Source organism: Ochotona princeps, chromosome 14 (genome assembly GCF_030435755.1).
Source record: "Ochotona princeps isolate mOchPri1 chromosome 14, mOchPri1.hap1, whole genome shotgun sequence".
NCBI classification, from domain to species: Eukaryota; Metazoa; Chordata; class Mammalia; order Lagomorpha; family Ochotonidae; genus Ochotona; species Ochotona princeps.
Window position 1 is genome coordinate 57911529 of NC_080845.1, and position 21345 is coordinate 57932873.

General features: G+C 46.5%; 1 protein-coding gene across 3 annotated transcripts in view; it reads left to right on the forward strand.

The window, feature by feature from the left end:
* Positions 1 to 21345, forward strand: part of FRMD3 (FERM domain containing 3) — a 262640-nt gene that overhangs the window by 123325 nt on the left and 117970 nt on the right. For all 3 annotated transcript variants that reach the window (XM_004581134.3, XM_004581133.3, XM_058672580.1), the window contains exon 2: positions 20607 to 20711. In XM_004581134.3, coding sequence (XP_004581191.2) covers positions 20607 to 20711 — 105 coding nt within the window. The remainder of the gene's footprint in view (positions 1 to 20606; positions 20712 to 21345) is intronic.

Sequence of the window (21345 nt, forward strand, 5' to 3'; positions counted from 1 at the left end):
GCATAATTCATCACAGCTTTTACTCTGAGCTGCCCAAGGCAGGACGGTGGGTTGGGTGTTAGGTTTGTCTGCTAGAGCTGCTGCCCTCTGCCTTCTCTCCCCTTCCCCAGCATGGGATGGGAACTCTAATCTCTGTGGGCAGCTCTGCATGAGCCTCCCTCCCGACTGGCAGGTCTTTCAAGCCTTGTGCTGCTGTGTGGCTTGTACCTGAGGGTGCCTGTGCAACAGCTTGACTTTGTACTGGAGATGAGTGGGGAAAGGAGATAAAGCAGAGAGGGCTCATCTTCGACCTGCAGAGTGACTCTTCAATAAAGGATTAGGAATTAGGTTAGAAAGAAGAAGACAGAGGCTCTGAGGGCAAGATCCCCATTTCAGCTGGAAGTGAGATTGCAGCTCTATTTTCCACAAACTGCTGGTTCCCCTTCCAGCTGGGGCACCTGGGAAAGGTCCGTCTCTCCTGAACTTGCTCTCCACTGAGGGTTGTGCTGAGGTTATGAGGTCTCAGTGGATGTGAACCTCTGGGAGGGAGACATGTCCATACTGAATCTATGTCTAGAGCAGCCTGTCATTGATGATTTTTGGGATGTGGAAACCTGGTGAGGCCAGAAAGCCTAATAGTTGAAGTCTCATTTCTCTGGGTATACCATATCCTTCTTTATTACTGTCTTTTCTGCCAAGATGGGTCGTATCCAGGGAGTAAGCACAGGATCATTAGCCTTACCCCACCGCTGTTTGTTAAGATTGATAGATTTATTTGAAAGTCAGATTTAGAGAGAGAGAGAGAGAGAGAGAGAGAGAGAGAGAGCGAGAGAGAGAGAGCGAGAGTGCGCTTCCATCCTCTGGCTCACTCCCAAGATAGCTGCAGTGGCTGGGGCTGGTCAGGTCAAAGCCAGGGAGTGTTATCTGGGTCTCTCACGTGGGTGGCAGTGGTCCATCTTGGGCCAGCTTGCACTGCTTTCCCAGGTGCATTAACAGGGAGCTGGGTTGGAAGTGGAGTTACTAGGACTCCCACTGGTGACCATATGGGATGTTGGCACTGGAGGTGGTGGTTTTATCTGCTATGTCATGCTGGCCCCAATCCTTCCTTTTTTTTAATCTGTAAGAAGTCTTCTTCTTTTGAGGTGCACTAAAGATTGTCCCACATCCTTTTCTCTTCCTCCCGTTGAGAGGGAAAGTTTAACTCCCCTTCCCTGGAATGTGGGCTGGGCTTACTGACTCAAATGTAGCAGTTAGGATGTAGTGGGAGTGATATGACAGCAAAGGCAGCTTCTGCCTGGGCCCGTGGAGACTGCTTATGCTGGGGAAAACAAGCTGTAAAAAGTTTGGTCTCCTTGAGCCTGCCATGGTGTGAAGAAGCCCAGACTAACCACGTATGGCATCGTTGCATGGAGGAAGAGAGAAAGAGAGGGAGAGAGGAAGACAAGAGGAACAGATAGGGGAGGAAGAAAGGGGAGACAGGGTGGTGGAGGAGAAGCTAGGAGCAGAGAGGTTCTTAAGCAGCTCTCAGCTGTTTCAGCCATCCTAGTTGAGGGGCCATGAGTAAATAAATCTTCAGATGTTTGCAGTCTCGGCTCCCATATTCGCTTCTTCTTCAGGAGTTTAGACAGTTGAAAGTAAATTGCAGGAGGTCTAGCTATCCTCTGCTTTTCATGCTGCCAATTACAGCCTCTAGATGAAGGATGGCTGAGGCTGATGACTCTTAAAACGGGGCATGGCAATAGCTGTGGGAAGAGAAACACGAGACTAAAACTCCTCCACGGTATCTCTAAAAAATGTTCACCCATATCCAATTTAATTTTGGGTGTTCTTAGTATTTGATTCCATCATTGTATTTTGGTTGGGGTTGGCATTTTGGTTTTTTTTTCACTTCAAAGTATTTTTTTTAAAATTATTTTTTAATAATCTTACTGAGTTGATTAGGGAACAAAGTGTAAAGGGCTACAGGGTGGAAGTGGGTAATACCATTGTTTCCACATCAATATCATTTTACCCTGTATCTGGGGTCAGGGAAAAAAACAAAGGGAAAAGCCCCACCCAACCTCCCACCCATCCCAGATCCCCAACGGGAGGCGTGCTCTGAGGGTCCTGCTCATACAGTTTTGATAGTTCATCAGTTCTGGATTTCTGCCAGTCTCTCAGTTCCAATCGCAATGAGCCCTATTCAGAATCCACTGGCTGACAGTCTCTTCATGGTTGGGGTTCTAAGATCAGCAGTTCAGTTGGAGGGATCTCCAAAGAACTTCATCTGAGATGATCCCAGGCCTGATTCTTGCGCGAGTTTGCTAGTACACAGTCCAACACCGTCCGTCGCACCAATCAGCTTATGCTCATGCTGGTCGTTGGGATTGCTGGGTTCGTTCTGTTTCCAGGCCTGTCTTCCTTGTGAACCAACGGGTGTTATAGTCCAGTTCGATCCTGCCCACTTCATACTCGGTCCTCACGCAAACCGGTTGGAGCTGCAGCCTAGTTGGGGCGGCTCCCCATAACCCCCACCAGTTCTGCCCCCTACCCTGGTTCCCATGCTTGCCAGTACGCACCGCAGGCTTGTCAAGTCTGTTGGGGTTGGCGTTTTTTTTTAAGTTTTTGTTTTTTGCTTTGTGCTCTTGACAAGTAAAAGGGTATTTCACTATGGTCTAAGGAATATTTTTAATCACTAACATGTATAATAATTATTCAGTGAAATTCAGTGGATAATGTGATGAAAGATAAGTTCACTTGCGAGAAGAATGCTTGAAAGTAGTGATAAAGTAAGAGAGATACCCAATCCTATATGACAACCAGGTGGGGATGCCCAGGTTGTATTTGATCCGTTTCTGGATGAGGGCAGAGAAGAGCTGTGTCATGGAAAGGCATTGGTGCTCTGTGAGGCGGCCATGTAGGTGCAGTCCTGCAGCAGATCTGCCCTGTGAAGTGGTGAATTTTGAGAGGGGAGGTTTTATGCTTACACAAGGGAATCCCTGAGGGTAGGGCCGATTCGATGCTGCATTCTAAGTGGTAAAAGGGACTGGAGGGCAATGTGGAAAAGAAAGCAAAACCAAAGCCAACCAGCAAAACAATCATTACCAACAAAACCAGCAACTCAAACAACAGATGCATGCAGTTGGATTTTCTGGAACTATCAACCCTCTGCAGCGGAGGACTGTGCTGTGGGCAGTGGTCACATTTCTGGCAGTCAAATGAAGACCTGTTGGCATCCCATCTGTTGTCCAGCATCCAAGGAACTCATCTTCTCAGAGGCATCATGGGGCAGTGGTGGGAGAGCATCTCCAACAGTTTGTGAAAAAGAAAAGGCAAATAGTTTGGTGCAAATAATTTTGAAATCATCATAGATGGGTTCATCCAAATGTTCATTAGAAAATATGTATTATGAAATAAATGATGTTTGCTTTCACTCTTTCTTGCATTTAGATAAACTTGCACTTCGATTCCATTTTCCATGAATTAAAAAAGAAACAAATTATTCTGTCTGTATTTGAAAGACAGAGTTACAGAAAGAGGAGATACAGATGCCCCATCTGCTGGTTCACTCCCCAAATGGCCGGAATGGCTAGAGCTGAACTGTTCTGAAGCCAGGAGCCAGGAACTTGCTGGAGGTCTCTCACATAGATGCAGGGGCCAAGCACCTGGGCCATCCTCTGCTGCTTTCCCAGGCCACAGACAGGGATCTGGATCAAAAGTAAACAGCCAGACCATGAATTGTCCTCCACATGAAATGCTGGCACATTAAGTGAAGGTTTAGGCCACAATGCCGCAGCACGAGCCCCTTTCCATAAGTTTTTTTTTAAAATATTTATTTACTTTTATTGCAAAATCAGATATACAGAGAGGAGGAGAGACAGAGAGGAAGATCTTCTGTTTGATAATTCACTCCCCAAGTGACCACAATGATCAGTGCTGCGCCGATCCAAAGCCAGGAGCCAGGAACTTCCTCCAGGTCTCCCATGCAGGTGCAGGATCCTAAGGCCTTGGGCCATCCTTGACTGCTTTTCTAGGCCACAAGCAAGTTGCTGGATGGGAAGTGGGGCTCCTGGGATTAGAACCGGTGTCCATATGGGATCCAGGCACGTTTAAACAAGGACTTTAGCTGCTAGGCCACCTTGCTGGGCCCCTATAAACTTTTTCTTTTTAAAAGGTTTATTTATTTTTATTGCAAAGTCAGATACACAGAGAGGAGGAGAAACAGAGAGGAAGATCTTCCATCTGATGATTCACTCCCCAAGTGACTGCAACAGCTGGTACTGCGCCGATCAGAAGCTGGGAGTCAGGAGCTCTTCCGGGTCTCCCACACGGGTGCAGGTACCAAAGCTTTGGGCCATCCTCGACTGCTTTCCCAGGCCACAAGCAGGGAGCTGGATGGGAAGCGGGGCTTCTGGGATTAGAACCAGCGACCCTATGGGATCCCTGCACGTTCAAGGAGAGGACTTTAGCCGCTAAGCCATGTGCTGGGCCCCTACCCCTATAAACTTTTTAAAGTCTCCTCACTTATGGGATGACAGTAAACCTGAGTTGAAAGTTGTGTTTGATTTGGGATCTCCAGGCTCTTTGCTTGACTTGCTGGAGCAAGGAACAACACCCTTGATTTCTCAAGATCTTTGGGAACAACTGGTATTTGTTATCTCTCAGGGCTTTTCTCCCTCCCAAGAGGAGGAGCCTGAGAACTGCTGCTTCTCCTCATTTTCAGGGAGCATGTGTGGGCAGTGGGGATGTGAGTGATGCTGCCAGTCAGGTCCTCCAAGACACTGTAGTTGAGCACGATGACTTGTTTTTTTACTCCAGTGGCCTCTGACTTCTCTCCTTCTTGTCTTCCTACTCTGTCTATATGGATGGTGAGGAGTGATCAAGAGGTGCTTTACAGATTTGAAGGAGGAGGTGTGGGGTGCAGGGAAGGACAGGGAAGCAGGCCAAGTCGGTGTTTGGTGACTGGAGGCAGAAGAAGCAAAGGGCTGCTCTCTTTGTGTTGGGATTGGGAAGCCCAGCCAGGCATGCAGCTCCTTAGCTTGAACTCCTAACCCCAACTGCTTTACAGTCCTATCACAACCAATGTCTTGCAGTGTCAGTGTGTGCGCATGCATGTAAGAAATAGAATGCGATCAGATTGTGAGAAATGAAAATGAGTTGCTGATTGGTTTATAATGTGCTGGGGGGTAAAACTGGCAGAAATTTCATTAGGACAGAATTTAGCAACACTCAGCTATGCAGCCCTGCCTCATTTCTAGTAAACTTGGCCAGCTTGGGGGTCCCATGCTCATCACAGGTATCAGCAAAGAGGCATGGGGGACCTTTCAACCCCATTCATCTTTACTACCACTGACCAGTCCCATTGCACAGCTTACAGGGGAGCCAGTTATTGGGGCTCAGATGCAAACAGGTCTGTCTGAGTCCTAGGACAGGGCGGCACTCTGCAGTGAAGGCATTGTGGAAGTTCAAGATGGGCCTGAGCTTGGGGTTGGGAAGGGACGAGCCTCCACTGGTGCCCAGCCCAGCCTATAGCTGTACACCTGGGCACTTGGAAGCCCAGACAGGTTGGTGACAGAAGCAGGAAGGTCTGAGCCCGTGATGTTAATTTATTGTTACTTCGACTCAGCCTTTCTCTTTGGCTTCTCTTCCATCCTGGTTGAGAAGGAGGCAGTACTTCTGGATATTTTCTGATAGCTGGATTACAGTTGGAGAGTCTTAAGGATACTTCTTGTCCATTGTCATGTGGGACGATAGTCTGCATGCTTTTTTGGAAGTCAACTGGTGATTAAAGAGAAGTATATTGTTTTACTTTTAGAAAAGCCAGAAATATAAATAAACACAAAGAAAATTTTAAAAAAAGATAACCCTGCTCACCATCTTGAGCACTTTCTTTATTTTGTGTTTGTGTGTGTGTGTGTTTATGGATTTGATACAATGGTTTGTTCTTCTCATTCTACGTTTGCTTTGACTATCTTCACACGCTTCTTTATGAATTAACCCTTGGGCCCGGCGGCGTGGCCTAGCGGCTAAAGTCCTCACCTTGAACGCGCCGAGATCCCACATGGGCGCCGGTTCTAATCCCGGCAGCTCCACTTCCCATCCAGCTCCCTGCTTGTCGCCTGGGAAAGCAGTCGAGGACGGCCCAATGCATTGGGACCCTGCACCCGTGTGGGAGACCTGGAAGAGGTTGCTGGTTCCCGGCATCGGATCGGCGCAGCACCGGCCGTTGCGGCTCACTTGGGGAGTAAAACATCGGACGGAAGATCTTCCTCTCTGTCTCTCCTCCTCTCTGTATATCTGGCTTTCCAATAATAATAAAATCTTTAAAAAAAAAAAAAAAAGAAATCAACCCTTAAAAAAAGAGTCAACCCCTAATTGGGCGGGGGCTCACTTTAGTATTTGCTTTTAGCACACATTTCTGCATGTCCTTCCGTGTTTATGTGATGCCATTAGGCTCTGTGTTGATGCTTTGCTAAATAATGGATGAGAATGTTGGTCTGTACTAGGGAGCTAGTTGGTAGAGTGGATGTGATGGTTTTCTTCCTTCAGGAAGCTGCAGTCTGTCACATGCAGTAAAAAGAAAAAAGGCAGAGGAGGCTTCACAAAGAGAGCTGGTTTACGATAGCTGATAATGGTGATTAATAGTCACATCCATCATCGTATGTATTTTTAGTTTCAGAAAAATGAAGCACCCTTGGCTTGGGTTGCTGTGTAGTCAGAAGCGGTATAAATATAGCCACAATGTTTTTCCTCCTTCGTGACTAATAGCTGGAAGAAAGGGGGAGGTATGCTAGTCGGGAAGCCCGGCCTACATCTTTCTAGTTTTAAATATTTGTGACAAATGGTTTGTGTGTTATGTGTGTGTGTCTGTGTGGGAGGGTGGGGGTGTGTGTGTGAATGTGTGTGTACAGGAATTCCCTGCCCCCTTCCAGGGGCACAGAGTGGTTTTTTCCATAACTCACAAGGGCTGTGTGCTGATGGACTGGTAACAGCCTGTTCACTAAAATGAGAACAATAATGAAGTGAGACACGAAGCCTCCACAGGGTGGAACTGTGAACCCTGGTGGGTTGGCTTTGTTTGTTTTGGTGGGAGGGGGACAGGGTAAGCAGTACAGTTTAAAAGATTAAAAAAAAGTGATAAATAGCTTGAAAGAGTTAGGATGGAGGTGGGTGGAAATCATACATTTCTAGAAGGTCAACCACTCAAATACAGTTAGTGCTGGGGTTGTAAGAAGGAGAAGTTATCACCTCTGGGCTGCACTTGGCATGGGCCCCTCATGGATGATCAGCACTCAGCAAAGCACAGCACCTTTTCCTGTGGTGGTTTTCACCTCTGCCCATGGTGTACTGGAATTGCCCTGGAGGAGTGGCCACACCCTCCCCTTGTGTGTTAAGATGGTGGAGGAGTTCGGGCTAGCCCCGTTGTCTGATGGGATCTCTTTTCTGCTTGGTTCATTGTTCCCTCAGCCTTCACAACTCTCTGAGGATGTTGCCTCAGCTAAGCATGATAGTGGTGTGTGCCAGGTCATCGCAGAGGCCCACTGGCCAGGTTATGCCAATATTTGAAGCACACGTGAGTGTCCAAGCAACCCTCTGCCGTGACCTTGCTGTTTTTCCTCCTTCTTTCTGCAGCAGAGGATAGAAGACTTCTTGCTATGAAAGAAGCTACTTTCAGGATGTTAGGGACCACCGAAGATGAAGCCTTGTGCCTTGTGGTTTGGCCCAGTGGGGAGGAGATTTGGAGGTTTTAGCAGGAGAAAGGCTGTGTGGTGCCTAAAGACCTCAAACGGGTTTGGCTTGCCCACAGGGCTTCTGGGAGTTGTTGTGCTGGCTCATACCTTAGGTTCTCTGTCGCTTGATAACTGATAATGAAGTATTGAGTTTTTTTGAAAAAAGATTTATTTATTTTTATTGGAAAGGCAGATTTTACAGAGAGAGAAGGAGAGAGAGAGAGATCTGGTTCACTCCCTAAATGCTCACAATGGCTGCAGCTGAGCTGATCTGAAGCCAGAAGCCAGGAGCTTCTGGGTCTGTAACATGGGTACAGAGGCCAAAAGCTTTGGGCCATCCTCTGCTGCCCTCCCAAGCTGTAAGTGGGGAGCTGGATCAGAAGTACAATCAATGTCCATTTGGGATGTCAACACTACAGGGCAGAAGAATAGCATACTATGCCACCACACTGGTCCCTGGTCCTCTCCTCTCCTCTCCTCTCCTCTCCTCTCCTCTCCTCTCCTCTCCTCTCCTCTCCTCTCCTCTCCTCTCCTCTCCTCTCCTCTCCTCCCCTCCCCTCCCCTCCCCTCCCCTTCCTTTCCCTCCCCTCCCCTTCCCTCCCTTCCCCTCCTCCTCTAGAAGGTCAACCACCCCCCTCTGTTTCTGAGGTCAGAAGTTTAACCTGACACTAAGGATTGAATTTATTTTTCTTCAAGTGTTTCTGTGATGACCTGCTCTTCTTTGCTCCTGAGTGCTGTAGAGCCAGAGCCAGGGGAACTCCCATAACCTGTGGCCTGTTTAGCATCCCCTCCCCTTAGATCCATCTCACCTGTCCTCACTTAGCTTTCATCTCTTATTGGCCTAGCTTGAGGGGACCACTGTCCACCCTTGTCTTAGCAATGTGTTCACTGTGTGAATTATGATACATTTTTTAGTTTCTCCAAGTATCAAAAACTCTTGCTCTGAGTTGCCTTATATTCTTTTTAAAAGTATTTATTTTAATTTTTTGAAAGGCAGAGCTGTGGAGAAAGGAGGGAGAGACAGAGAGGAAGAAACATAGAGAAAGGTTCACTCCCCAAATGGCCACAATGGCAATGGTTTGGTCAAGCTGTAGCCAGGAGCCAGGAGCTGTGTCCAGATCTCCCACATGTGGGTGCAGGTGCCTAGGAACTTGAGTTATCTTCCTTTGCCTTTTCCCAGATGCAATTACAGAGAGTTGGGTCAGGAGAGGAGCAGCCAGGACTAGAACCAGAGCCCATATGGTATGTTGGCATCACAGTCAGGAGCATTACTTGCTATGCCACAAAGCTGATCCCTGCCTTAACTTTTGAGGACTTAGAAGCTAGGGTGTCCCTTTGCTTGGTGTTGACAGGTACACAGGAGGAAAGCAACTAGTTTGTCATTACCCGGTATGAAACTATCAAGGAGATTTGGGTTTAAGTATCAACTCTGTCAGTTTCTAGCTTTATTGACCTTGGGTGAGTTAATTTGTTTAGTTGAGCCTTAGCCTTTTTTTTTTTTTCCTTCAGCATGAGATAGAGATGCTGTTATAGAAATTGTAAAAAGGATTAGAGTTGCAGAACTTGTAAATTATTCAGAGGCCAGTGCTCCCCAACATTGAGCCTTGTACTGAGCTCTGAAAAAGCGGGGAGGAAAATAAGCAGGAATCTTTTGAGCGCTTAGCTTGGTAGACATCTCTGTGGAGAGCTGACAGATCACAGATGCTTCCTAAACATCAGGTGGCTTTTGGCGTTAATTGGAACAGAGTGATCTGGGTATGTGAGACATCTCTCCAAATGAAAGCCCCGGCACACGGGAGAGGCAGTAGAGGCGGAAAACACCCAGAAGACACTAAATGTCTCCAGCTCCGGGCCACGCTGCTTGTCTGTTTGATCCCTCCAGAAGATACTCAGGATCTAGGTCATGGGGCAACCAGTCCGTCTTCTCATGCATGTGCTGTTTCTTCATTGTCTCCTCTAAGGCTCTTCATTTTCCCAGCCTCTTGCTGGGATGATGGCAGTGTGTTCCTCTCTTCTTGGCATGTGAATGGACTGCTGTACGCTGCATTGGACTTTGGGATTTGACTCTACCACACACAGTATGGCTGGATGAGGTGGTCACTGGTGTCTTGTCTGATTTGCTTATTTTCAGACATCTGTTGATTTTGCCCCCCTTCTGAGTGACTTGCTTTAGTAAATTCTTTTTCTTGATTTTTAATCACTACTATCATTATAACCTCCTCTCTCCTTCCCCCTACTCATTTCTTGTGAACATAAATTCACTAATAAATTCAACTTAAATTTTAAATTATCTTAGCCATAGTCAACTGATTGTTCTTAGGAGACAGAGGGGTATTCATAGTTAGGTGTTCCGGTTTCCCCAGACCTTCTGTATAATCTGTAAATATTTCAGTAATACAAATCAAAGCAACGTTTCATTTCTATGTGAAAATTATAAATTCGGCCATGTGAAGTCCTTCTGCTTTTTTTTCCCCTTAAAGTTGTTATTTAAATAGCCTTCATGTGAGTTCTTTCCTCATTGCCTTGGGATGATGCAATTTTCTAAGCATATGTCAAAGCCACATATCCAATGCCAGTTACTATCTGCAGTGGGAGGAAGCAATAAACAGTGTCTCACTTGCTGTTTAAAATCTAATTATAAAAGCAGATTTCTTCCTACAGGGATGCTGCATTTCAGTTAAAGCTGTGGCCCTTACCCAAACAAAATGTGTGAAGTTACACAGATAGGCTGGACATTTGCAGCAGAAAATAAGCAGACCCATTCCATGTGATTCAATCAAGCCACAGTCTTTGTTAAACTAGCGAATGCTTGTCCTTCACCATGGAAGCAGAACCATCGAGTTGATCAGTTTCTCGTTACTGTTCTTTGTTCAACTGCCTATGAGGGTAAGTGGATGGGGAGCCCTTCATTCACTGAGGAAACACAGCTTTTCAGTCCTGAGCAAACACATCCTAGCAGCAGACTGAGTCCTCAGCTGCTGTTAGGGCCGTGGAGTGGGCTGGAAGCTCTCAACGGGGCTTCTAAGCATCCGTTCAGGGCCTGGTTCTTTGCTTGCAGGTAGGAGATTCAGCAGATTCTCTTTTCCCCCAAGTAGGCATTGCTTGGGGCAGTCTCCTTTCCCCAGAGCAATTTCTACAGGCACAGGGTACCAAGAAGCCAAACCCTCTGAACAACCTCTGTTGCCAAGAAATGAGGTCTCCTACTAGTGTTTGCCACAGAAGGTTCCTGGGAGGCACAATGCCAACCATAACCTAGGATGGACCATTGCCTGCCTCCCGGTTTTCTACTCCCCTCTACTCTGGCCTCTGCCTCCTTTGTTTTCTGCTGTCCACTGTCCAGCCTCTCTGTTGTGTTGGGAGACTCTTCCTCCCATGGGTACTGGGGCTTTAGTGCCTGATCAGCCTTGGAGGACAGTGTCAAGCTGTGCCTAATCAGGGCTTCTCCTGGGCTCTGGGACTGTCTCAGACACTCCTAAGGAAAACTCAAGGAATCCTTTCTGGGCCTCCTGTTGTCTCTGGCTGCTTGGCTATGAATGCTCATGCCCTCAGGATCTGGGAAAGCAGGGGAAAGAAGAAGTGGTGGTCCAGAAAGGGCAGGGACATGACAAACTGCAGAGTTGGGCCCCCAAGGAGGGGACTCCAGCAGCCTGTACCCTCCAACTTCTCAGTGGCAGTTAGCATCTACATCTTACGTGCAGTCACTCACTATAAAGGATATCAACACGCCATGCTGGCTCAACGGAGCACACTGGCAAGCAAACTCAGCTCTCTGGCTCATTGGCCAGCAGCCTCTGTCACTGTTGCTCGCCCACTCTGTTGTCTTTTCTGAATTCTTCTTCTGGGCCTAAGGCATCCATTCAGTTGCTTTTTTGATGGAGAATTTTGAGTGCAATAAACAGAGAAGTCAGTTAATGCTAGCTGGAATAACAAGGGGTTGTGTGAACATGCCTCGAAGTTCGCATGAACAAATTGGCAGAGTGGAGACACAGGCTCCACTTCCCTGGGACTGTTTTGGCTTCATCTTCAGGTTTTTATTTTAGTTTGTTTTGTTTATTTCCTTTAGCAGTTCTAGGCTTCATCATGCCTTTGCCTAATTTCCAGAGGGAAAAGAAAATCTCTTTTGGAAGTTCTTTCAGAAGAGTAAGCAAGAATCATCCCAGAAAACCCGATAAATTGTCCCTTATGTCTCATTGGTCTAGGCTGGATTACATATCCTTTCTTGAACCAATTAGATAAGAGAGTTGGAATTACCTTGCAAAAGCAAGCTTGAGCCCTAGAGATGAGCAATGCATAGTTCCTTGAGGCTCCTTGGGGCACCTGTGTGTGTGCTTGTATGTACGTGCTTATATGCATGTACTTGAGCAAAATCTTGGTTTCATTTTTAAAGATTTATTCATTTTTATTGGAAAAGCAGGTTTACATAGAGAAGGGGAGAAGACAGGAAGGTATTCCATCCACTGATTCACTCCCCAGTGGCTGCAGTGGCCAGAGCTGAGCCAATCCGAAGCCAGGAGCTTCTGCTGGGTCGCCCACACAGGTGCAGGGTCCCAAGGCTTTGGGCCGTCCTCTACTGCTTTCTCAGGCCACAAGCAGGGAGCTGGATGAGAGCTGGAGCAGCTGGGACACGAATTGGCACATATAAGGGATGCTGGTTCAGGTGGAGGATTAGCTATTGGAGCCACTGTGCTGGCCTCCTAAATCTTGGTTTCATGATACAAGATGAAGAGCTATGTGGGTGTTGGAGGTTGACTGGTGATGTCTGTTGTGAAACTGCCTCTCCCCAGCTCTGGTGTTGTGATAGACAGTGCTGTGCTCCTTCTTGCCCATGTAACAGGAGAGCCCGACATTGCTCTCCAGTCCTTCTATTGCTACCTCTGTCTCCATGGAAAATGAAGGCATAGAGACTAACCAAGTGTTTACAACAGCTTTGACGTAGGTGTTGGACCTGGCTTGACCTCCCTATAAATAAGTGCACTTCTGAGCCCATTTTCCTCATCTGTAACACTGTGAGAATATTAATTACTGTAGTGGGTTTTCAGAAGAGTAAACACAAAGTATTAGCATGGTTCTGGGGAACAGTGTTAGATAAACAGTAGTTATTATTACATCCGTGCCTTCGTTCCTGAAGGTAGATATTAGAACTCTAAACTTTGACACCTAGCACTACATTAGGTATTTTTAAACTGGCACACTGTTTTCCACATAACAGATATCTGAAAGGTAGCAAGATGCTTGGCTCAGAGTACCAGAAATTAGACACTTAAATCTGCTACCTTTTCACTGAAGACAAACTCCCTCTGACTTAAGGGATTGACTTCATTGCCCTTTAGAAAAAGCACAGATTTGTTGCTTTAACTTTGCCCCGATCCAGGGAGTTGAAGGAAATGCATCATCAGCAACTAGCTGCAAGGGGAGTCAAGCAAAGAGCCAAGTTCCTTGACTGTTCATTTTTCTCCCCACAGAGGCCAGTTCTGGCAAGTGAGTACCACTCGGCTCAACCTCCTTATGTCTCAAAGGGCCTGTGAAATCAGAGGCAAAGATTTAAGATTGAGGGTATTCTTAATGTTACTGATAACGCTATCTTCCCATGGCCTAGTGCTTTGCAGCTTACAGAGCTCTTTCTTGTTTTGCGAAATTCCGGGTTTTATGTCTGTGAGATTATGAATTGCTGTATTTCACCCACTGTTCATCTCTAATCCCAGTCTCTGTGCCTGGTGCATGACTTAGGGGGAACAAATACCCAAGTGAGGGTTCAGAGAAGCCCCAGAGTGTAGGTCGGGACATTGTAGTGGTCATTTCCCCTTTACATCAGAAGAAATCAGGTCTCAGATTGCATGACACCAGCTGGTCAGTGTGGAAATCAGGCTGGGGAGGAGTCAGGAGCTTGCTCTGTTTTCAGAACAGACTTTGGGATAGAGAGGAGAGGGAGGGTGTGATAAGAGGGTTGGTTGTGCTGATAACAAGTGGCATCTGTGGGGTGTGAGGAGGTATCTAATCCATTCTGCAAGAGCAATGAGAAGTTCTGCAATGACGCACATTTGGTGGGACTTTTTACTGACTCCAGTCCTCTCAGCAGCTTTGAAAAGGGGCCATGGACATCAGAGGGGCGACGCCAACAGATTACCAACAGCATGTAGGATAGCTCTCATTTATTGGGCAGTCACTATGTATCAAATAAGCTGTTTACAAACACCTTCTTTCATACTTGCTCGTTCAGTTCAACTCCTGAAGCAGGAGGTAGGGATTTTCAGGAACTAAATGGAAGAGTTTTTAAGCTCCAGATAATTCCCAAAGGCACTATCCCGCCTTCAGAATAATTCAGGAAAGCTGCTCGGTTAACAGACAGCAGTTGTAAGGTAAGCACAGACAACCTTGTCTTGTATGCCTCATCATGGAGATGCCTTTCTCTGAACAGTTGTCCTTGGAGCACTGGACTCAACCTCAGGACTGGCTGAAGGGCTCTTGTGTTGTAAAGAGGAAAGTTGAATCTTGAAGAAACTAAAGGTAACTCCAGTTATCCCACTTCCGGGAATGTATTCAAAGGAAATGAAATCATACCATAGAGATACCTACCATGCTCACTGCAGCACTATCCACAGTAACCCATGATACAGAGGCAGCTTGGCTGTCCATCCGTGAATGAATGGCATTGGATAATGTGGCATAAATACATGATACCATGTCGTTCGGCTGTATAAAAGAATAAAATCCTGATATTGACAACAAGAAAAGTGGAACTGGAGGTCATTATGTTTAGTGAAATAACCGAGAAACAGATTCTCTGTCATCTATGAAAGTGAAAATGCTTTAATCTGAACTGAGGGGGGTGATTACCAGAAGCTGGGAAAGGTTAAGGAAGGGCTGGATACAGAGAGGCATTAACACCCAGGGGTAACAAGGTCTGCTTTTCCATAGCACGATGAGTTGATCACAGTGCACAGTCACATATAAGGAAAAGAGGAGGCCTTGTGGGCCTCAGCCATGAATAAAGGAGGCCCAGTTTAGATCAGAGAGACCCAGACCCTCAGTAGTGAGAGCCCGGGACTAAATGGTCTTCTTCCATTTTGTTTTGGACCAATCCTTGTAGAAATCAGTGTAAAAGTGAGAGGCTTTTGGTTTTTACACTTACCTCATGGAGGACCAATAGCAAACAGTTCATGTTCCATTGTCATCCATGGATCTTTCCTCAATCAGCATGGGCTTATAGCTTTTTTTTTTTTTTTTTTTAATATTTCAACAGTCTTACAGCTGTGTTCAGAACTAGGGTCCAAGTTTAAATGTGTGGGTACACAGATTCTTCTCTCAGCTTGGTTAGTACATCTCTGAGACTGTGTGGCCTCCTGCGGAGATGGCATCAAAATGACCACTTAAGGCACCTTCTAGAAAAAATCACCACTTAAGGCACCTTCTAGAAAAAATCACCACTTAAGGCACCTTCTAGAAAAACAGGTAATCAATTCCTGTTGACTCTGTACAGGCCTGCACAAACATTTCTATCTTATGATTTCTCATATGTGTGAAATGTTGTTGTGATTCAATACAATTTAGGTAGCAGATCTAAAGAATTTTTATGACCTCTTTCATTTATTTTCCCCAGGAATTCAAATGTTGGCATTTAGAAGAAGGTCTTTGGCTTGAAATCTCTGTTAACCACTTTGCCACACATCCCTGGAAGGAGATACATGGGAACTGGCCTAGCTACATGGGCTAGCCAGGGCTGTTAGAGATTGATAGGCAAAGTGGATGGGGAATTGAAGGGGGTAGCTGGTTGGGGGATTGGCTTGCACAATGATGGCAGGTGGGAAGTCCCCAAGCAGACTTGAGCCCTGGGATGCCTGTTGACTTGGCCCAGCTCAAGTTTGAGGGGCTCAGGACCAGGATAACTCAATTTGAGGCTGAGAGCCTGAGTGCCCACCAGAGGTTCATGAGGACTTAAACTCCTAGAATGCAGAGGCTGACATGGTGGCTCAACAGGCTAATCTTCTGCCTGCAGCACCAGAATCCCGTATGGGCACCAGTTCATGTCTGGCTGCTCCACTTCCAATTCAACTCCCTGAATATGACTGGGAAAGTAATGGAGGATGGTCTAAGTCCTTGGGTTCCTGTACCTACATGGGAGACCTGGAAGAAGCTCCTGGCTTCATATGGGCTCAGCTCTGGCCATGATGGCCATCTGGGGAGAGAACCAGTGGATGGAAGATCGCGCTCTCTGTCTGCCTCTCCTTCTGGTCTGTAAAGCTGCGTTTTAAAGAGACAAAAAAAAAAAAAAAAAGAAAAAAAAAAGAAAAAATCCTGGCATGCAAAGGCCTGTGAGCCTGGAGTTGTGACAGCCAAGGCGGGGTCCAGCAAGGCTCAGCTCTTGGAGTTCCAGTCGCCTTCTGTCTTCAGTCCCTCCAGACACCCAGCCAATGGGTAGTGCTGCCTGCGTGAAAACAGGGTCATCCTGCCTCATCCTCACACTCTCACAGGAGAATCTCATCTGGAAATTTCCTTACAGGCATACTCACAACAATGCTTTCCAGTTTTCTAGGCACGCCTTAATCCAGTAAAGTAGACCCCATAAAACTAACCATCACACTCAACTCTACGGGAGGTCAGTTCCAGGTGGCACTGTCATCTAGGTGAAGTTAGTATTGGTTGGGATGTGAAGGAGGTTGGGAAGCATCCAGGCAGCAGGTGGGAGGGGCCTCTTTTTGTTCCCCAGTCAGTTTTTCTAGGAGATCAAGGCAATTGCTCATATTTGGGAGCCTCTAGTGTGCCGGACAGTGCCCTGGGCAGCAAGGGGAGTTGCTTCTGCCCTGGCAGGGTGGGGTGGGGAATGGTCAGGAGGAAGCATGTGGAGAGGTCAGGTTAGAGTCCCTGTTCAACCCCTAGCCCTGGCCCTGATGTCAGAGGTATGCACGGATGGCCAGGCATGTACCTCCACATACCTCATTCCTGCACGTGCGCTGCTGACCCTGGGTACTAGGCCTTGTGTTTAGTGCAGGAACTGAACTTAGGGCCTGCAAGTGCTAGCACAAGGATCTAAACAGCTTGAAACAATGATCAAGATTCCAGGCATGAGCACAGCTGAGCAGAAGGTGGGTCTGGACACAACTTCCTCTGCTCAAAGGAAGTGAGCTGGCTGGATGTCTGTAGCCCCAGGCAGAGGCAGACTTGTGGACCCAAGATAGCAAGGCCTTTCAGTTGAAATATAGCCCACTCTCCAGAGAAAATGACCTTCCCTAATGACCCCTGAAGATTAGAGAAATTGGGTACTTTTCTTTTTGAAAGAAATCCCCCTAGAAGAATGCTTCTGCAGTTGGCATGGCCTGGGGATGTAGCCAAGGTCAGTGGGACAGTGCCCGAGATGCTGTGTTCATCATGCTTACTCCTAGCAGATGTTGAGGTCTCTGCCCTGTTGTATTGCTGCTCTGCAGACCACACTTTGAGCAAAGGCCTAGAATCTACCTGGTGGCCTGGAAGCTTAGCCACTCTCACCTGCATTTGTAGAAGGCATTCAGTTCCATTCACCATCTATAGTGCTTTCTCTTCTCTCCAGGGTCTTGAGTAGTGTAAGAATATAGCCCCAGTGGATTTGTGCTGGTCTCAACATTTAATTATCTAAAAGCAGTTGGGGCTTGTGCTGTGGCATTGCAAGCCGATCTTCTATATGTGGTGTCAGCATCTCATATGAGTACTTGTTCAAGTCCCAGCGGCTCTGCTTGTCATCCCAGTAGCTTCCTGCTAATGTGCCTGGGAGAGAAGCAGAGGATGGCCCAAGTGCTTGGGTGCTGTACCCATGTGAGAGACCTGGAAGAAAACTTCTGGCTTAAGATCATTTCAACTCTGGCCTTTGAAGTCATTTGGGCAGTGAACCAGCACATGGATGATCTCTGCCTCTTCTTCCGTTTTGTAGCTCTGCCTTTCAAGTAAAAACAAATACAAATCTTTTTAAAAAAGCATCTTGTCATGCTTTGAGAACAGCTTTAGGGCAAAGTGACAGGAGTCATGTCCCATCAAGGTCTGCTAAACTCGATGTTGTTACGGCACACTGCCTTGAACCACACGTCTTGGTGTATGTTGTATAGTACATCTTAGCACAGACTCTTTGTAATCTAATCATAGCAGACAAGCTTATGCGTTACCTTCACTGAGTTGATAATGCTCAGCCTCTTTCTGATGAATTCCAGAGCAGAAGTATGAAAGGAACTATATCCAGGCTTTGGATTTAGCTATCACCTGGTAAAGCATGTCATTTGAGTACTTAAAGTTCAAAGACAATCATAGAAATTATTTATTTTTATAAATCATTATCTTTTGCTAGTTTAAAAAAGAGACTTATTTATTTGAAAGGCAGAGTTAAAAAGAGATGTCTTTCAACCTCTGGTTCACTCCTCAAATGGCCTCAATGGCTGCAGCTGGGCTGGGGAGAGCCAGGAGTTTCTTCTGGCTCTCCCGTGTTGGTGCAGGGACTGGAGCAGATGGGTCATCCTCTGCTGCATTCCCAGGCACATTAGCAGGTAACTGCATCAGAAGTAGAGCAGCTGAGACTTGAACAAGAGTCAATATGGTCTGCCTGTACTTCAGGCCTTGCTTTAACTCGCTGCACCACAGGGATAGCCGCTATTTTACTATATGAGAGGCAGAGAAACACACACACACACACACCCTATCTGGGCTGGACCATGCAGGAGCCAGAGAGCACTTCACTGGAGTCCCTCATGTGGTTGCAGGGACACAATTACTTGAGCTATAACTGCTACATCTCAGGCTGTGCCTCAGCAGGAAAGGTGAACCAGGAACTGGAGATAGGACCCACACTCTGGTACCTTGAGATAAGAGTGTATTAAAAACCAGAGCAAATGCCTGCCTGAGTTTCAGAAACTTAAAAATAAATTTCACAGGGTCGGTGTTGTGATGCCGTAGGTTAATCTGTGGCTTGAGACCCCCACACCCTTTATCAGAGTGCCAGTTTGTCTTGAGCACTCTGCTTCTGTTCCAGCTCTCTGCTAGTATGCCTGGGAAGCAGCAGCTGATGGTGCAAGTACTTGAGACCCTGCCACATATATGGAGGAACCAGACGCCATTCTTGGCTTCTGGCTTCAGCCTGGCCTAGCCCTGGTTATTGCAGCCATTTGAGGAATGAACCAGCAGAGGAAGATCTTTCTATGTCTGTCCCTTGCTGTAATTCTGCCTTTAGAACAAACAAATCATTCAATAAAAGATTTTGTTTTGATGTTTGTCTGTTTTAGGCTACATCAAACGATTTCTTTTAGAAAGGAAGTAAAGCCTCAAAGCTCATTTGAAATTAAACTTGAAAGCAGTTTCTGGAAGATTGAGGATTTGTATCATAATGTGTGCTGATATTCCCTGATCCTTTGTTCTGAGAAGTGCATTTTGGGCCAGGAAGAGGCTCTCTCTCATTCTGTTTCCTGAGCTGCTGGTGTCTGCATCTCATGAAGAGGTTGTTGTATGACATAGACCAGACTGATCTTCCAAGATTATGTTCAGTAGACGTCTTTAATTTCCTCCTGTGTTTTTATAGGTCACATTCCATTCCTAGAACATTCCAAGGATCTGTCAGCAACTTTGATTGGAGCAGAAATTAACGCTATCAGATAGACTGAGAAGAGCTTGAGGCTTTGTTGAAATGGCATGTCTCTCAATCAGATTTGGCTGATGACATCTTATACTATAATCTAACTCATGGAGAAATTACCTAGTCCAACTTCTCTTTTTGTTGAAATGAAAATGCTTTGGAATGTGGGTGATGGGTTGTTTCAAGGTTTCACGTGTCTGTGGTTGCAGTCCTGGGCTCCCATGTATCTCTTATATGGCTTCCTGATAAAGTAGCTTTGGAGCCCAAGGAAGCAGGTTTTCCGCTGTTCCTTGGCAGAGCCAGGGCGTTCTGATACCATTCTGTAGTACCCATTTATTCCCATAGTGAAATCCCAGAGATAAATAACTTGATGAAGAGCAAAGGTTGATGAAGCTCCACAGCTTTGGAAGCCCAAGTTCACAATCAGGTGGCCCTGTTACTTTTGCCTCTGATGGGGACTACAGATGGCAGGTGTAGAGCACATATCAGGGAAGGATAATGTGATGAGCCAGGAAGTAGAGAGAGTGGGCTCAAGTCAGGCTTTTACAACCACTTCTTAGGAGAACTACCTTCCAAGGGCACACCTCCATGGCCATCCTCAGGTTCCATCACTTTCCAATAGCACGACTGTTGGGGCCAGGCCTTTGGTGTGTGGGACTTCAGGGGACATTTAACACCCACACTAGTATACAGACCATAGCCCCTTCAGTGCACTGCCATGTCTGCCAGTGCTTGGTGGCTAGAGAGTGGCAGTGGACTCACAAGTACTGCAAGGACAAAGGTGACTTGGTGGGAGCCCACATTCTACTGCTAGTTGGCCTGTGTCAAGTCTTGCTTTGTTCTGCGTGTACTGAATGACTTTGGGAAGTACCATATCTCTTTGTGCTTCTTCTGCTATAAGCATGAGGCCCTTGCACAACATCTCTGTAGGAGTGAATGAGTGCATAGAAAGTGACCAGGAGGAGTGCTGGGTGTATTAGGTGGGAGTATACAGATATCTGAGTCATGAAAAGCATTAGAAAAATTCAGCGACATGGATTTGAATGAGAAGACGAGAGCACACCAGGATACACTGTACTGATGCCTGGCATTGCCAAGTGTCTTTTTGACTTCTTTTGGTTCCAAATGCATGTGTGTGTGTGTGTGTGTGTGTGTGCGCACATATGTGTAATGGCTCATCTCCCTGAGAGTTGTAGTTAAAAGAGTTTGGGAGCCCCAGCTACTGGGGCTGGGGTGGGTCAATTCACTTCTTTAAGCACTAGAATGCATGAGTCCTGCCATAGGTGGGAATGTATGAGTTGAGCTATGGCTGAAAATGGAATGTGCTTCCTTTGCAGAGGGAGACCAAAGGGCAGTTTCTTATTGACCACATCTGCAACTACTACAGCTTGCTGGAGAAGGACTACTTTGGCATCCGCTATGTGGACCCAGAGAAGCAGAGGGTAAGAGCTGTCCTCTGTCTGGACCCATAGTTGGGGAGCAAGCCAGACTGGGCCCTGAGGGTATTCCTTGCCTTGGCTTGTATGGAGTATTGGCACCTGCAACTGAATGGCTGGTGGATGGGTGAGTGGACCAGGCTAGTGATGCCCATATTGAACTGGATGCATCAGGAGAAGGGAAGTCACTTTAGGCTTTTCTGAAAAGGCTCGCTGAGAAGAGAGAACATTCCTGTGTCCTTTGAATGCAGGGTTTGCAAAGCTCTTCAGTAGTGGCTCCACTGAGTTCCCTCAATGAGAAAATCCGTCATCCCTTACATGATAGTAGAAAGCGCAGTGGGAACAAGTCCTTAGTGATTACAGAATTTTTGCTTCGGAATGGATTACGGGTTTTGAAAATGTCTAGGATTTAATATTACGTGATGGTTGCACAAAAATATACACTTTAAAATAGTTAATTTTATGTTATGTGAATTTCACCTCATTTTTAAGCCTTTGTTCGAGGAAGGATAAACTTGCCTTGGGAGCTTCTCCTTGGGCACAACAGCCCCCACTGAATTTTCCCTCCAGAACACAACTGCCCTTTCCGTTATCTGTTGATGTGCAAGAGTGGGCAGGGGATTGTGGTCTTCTGAGCTGG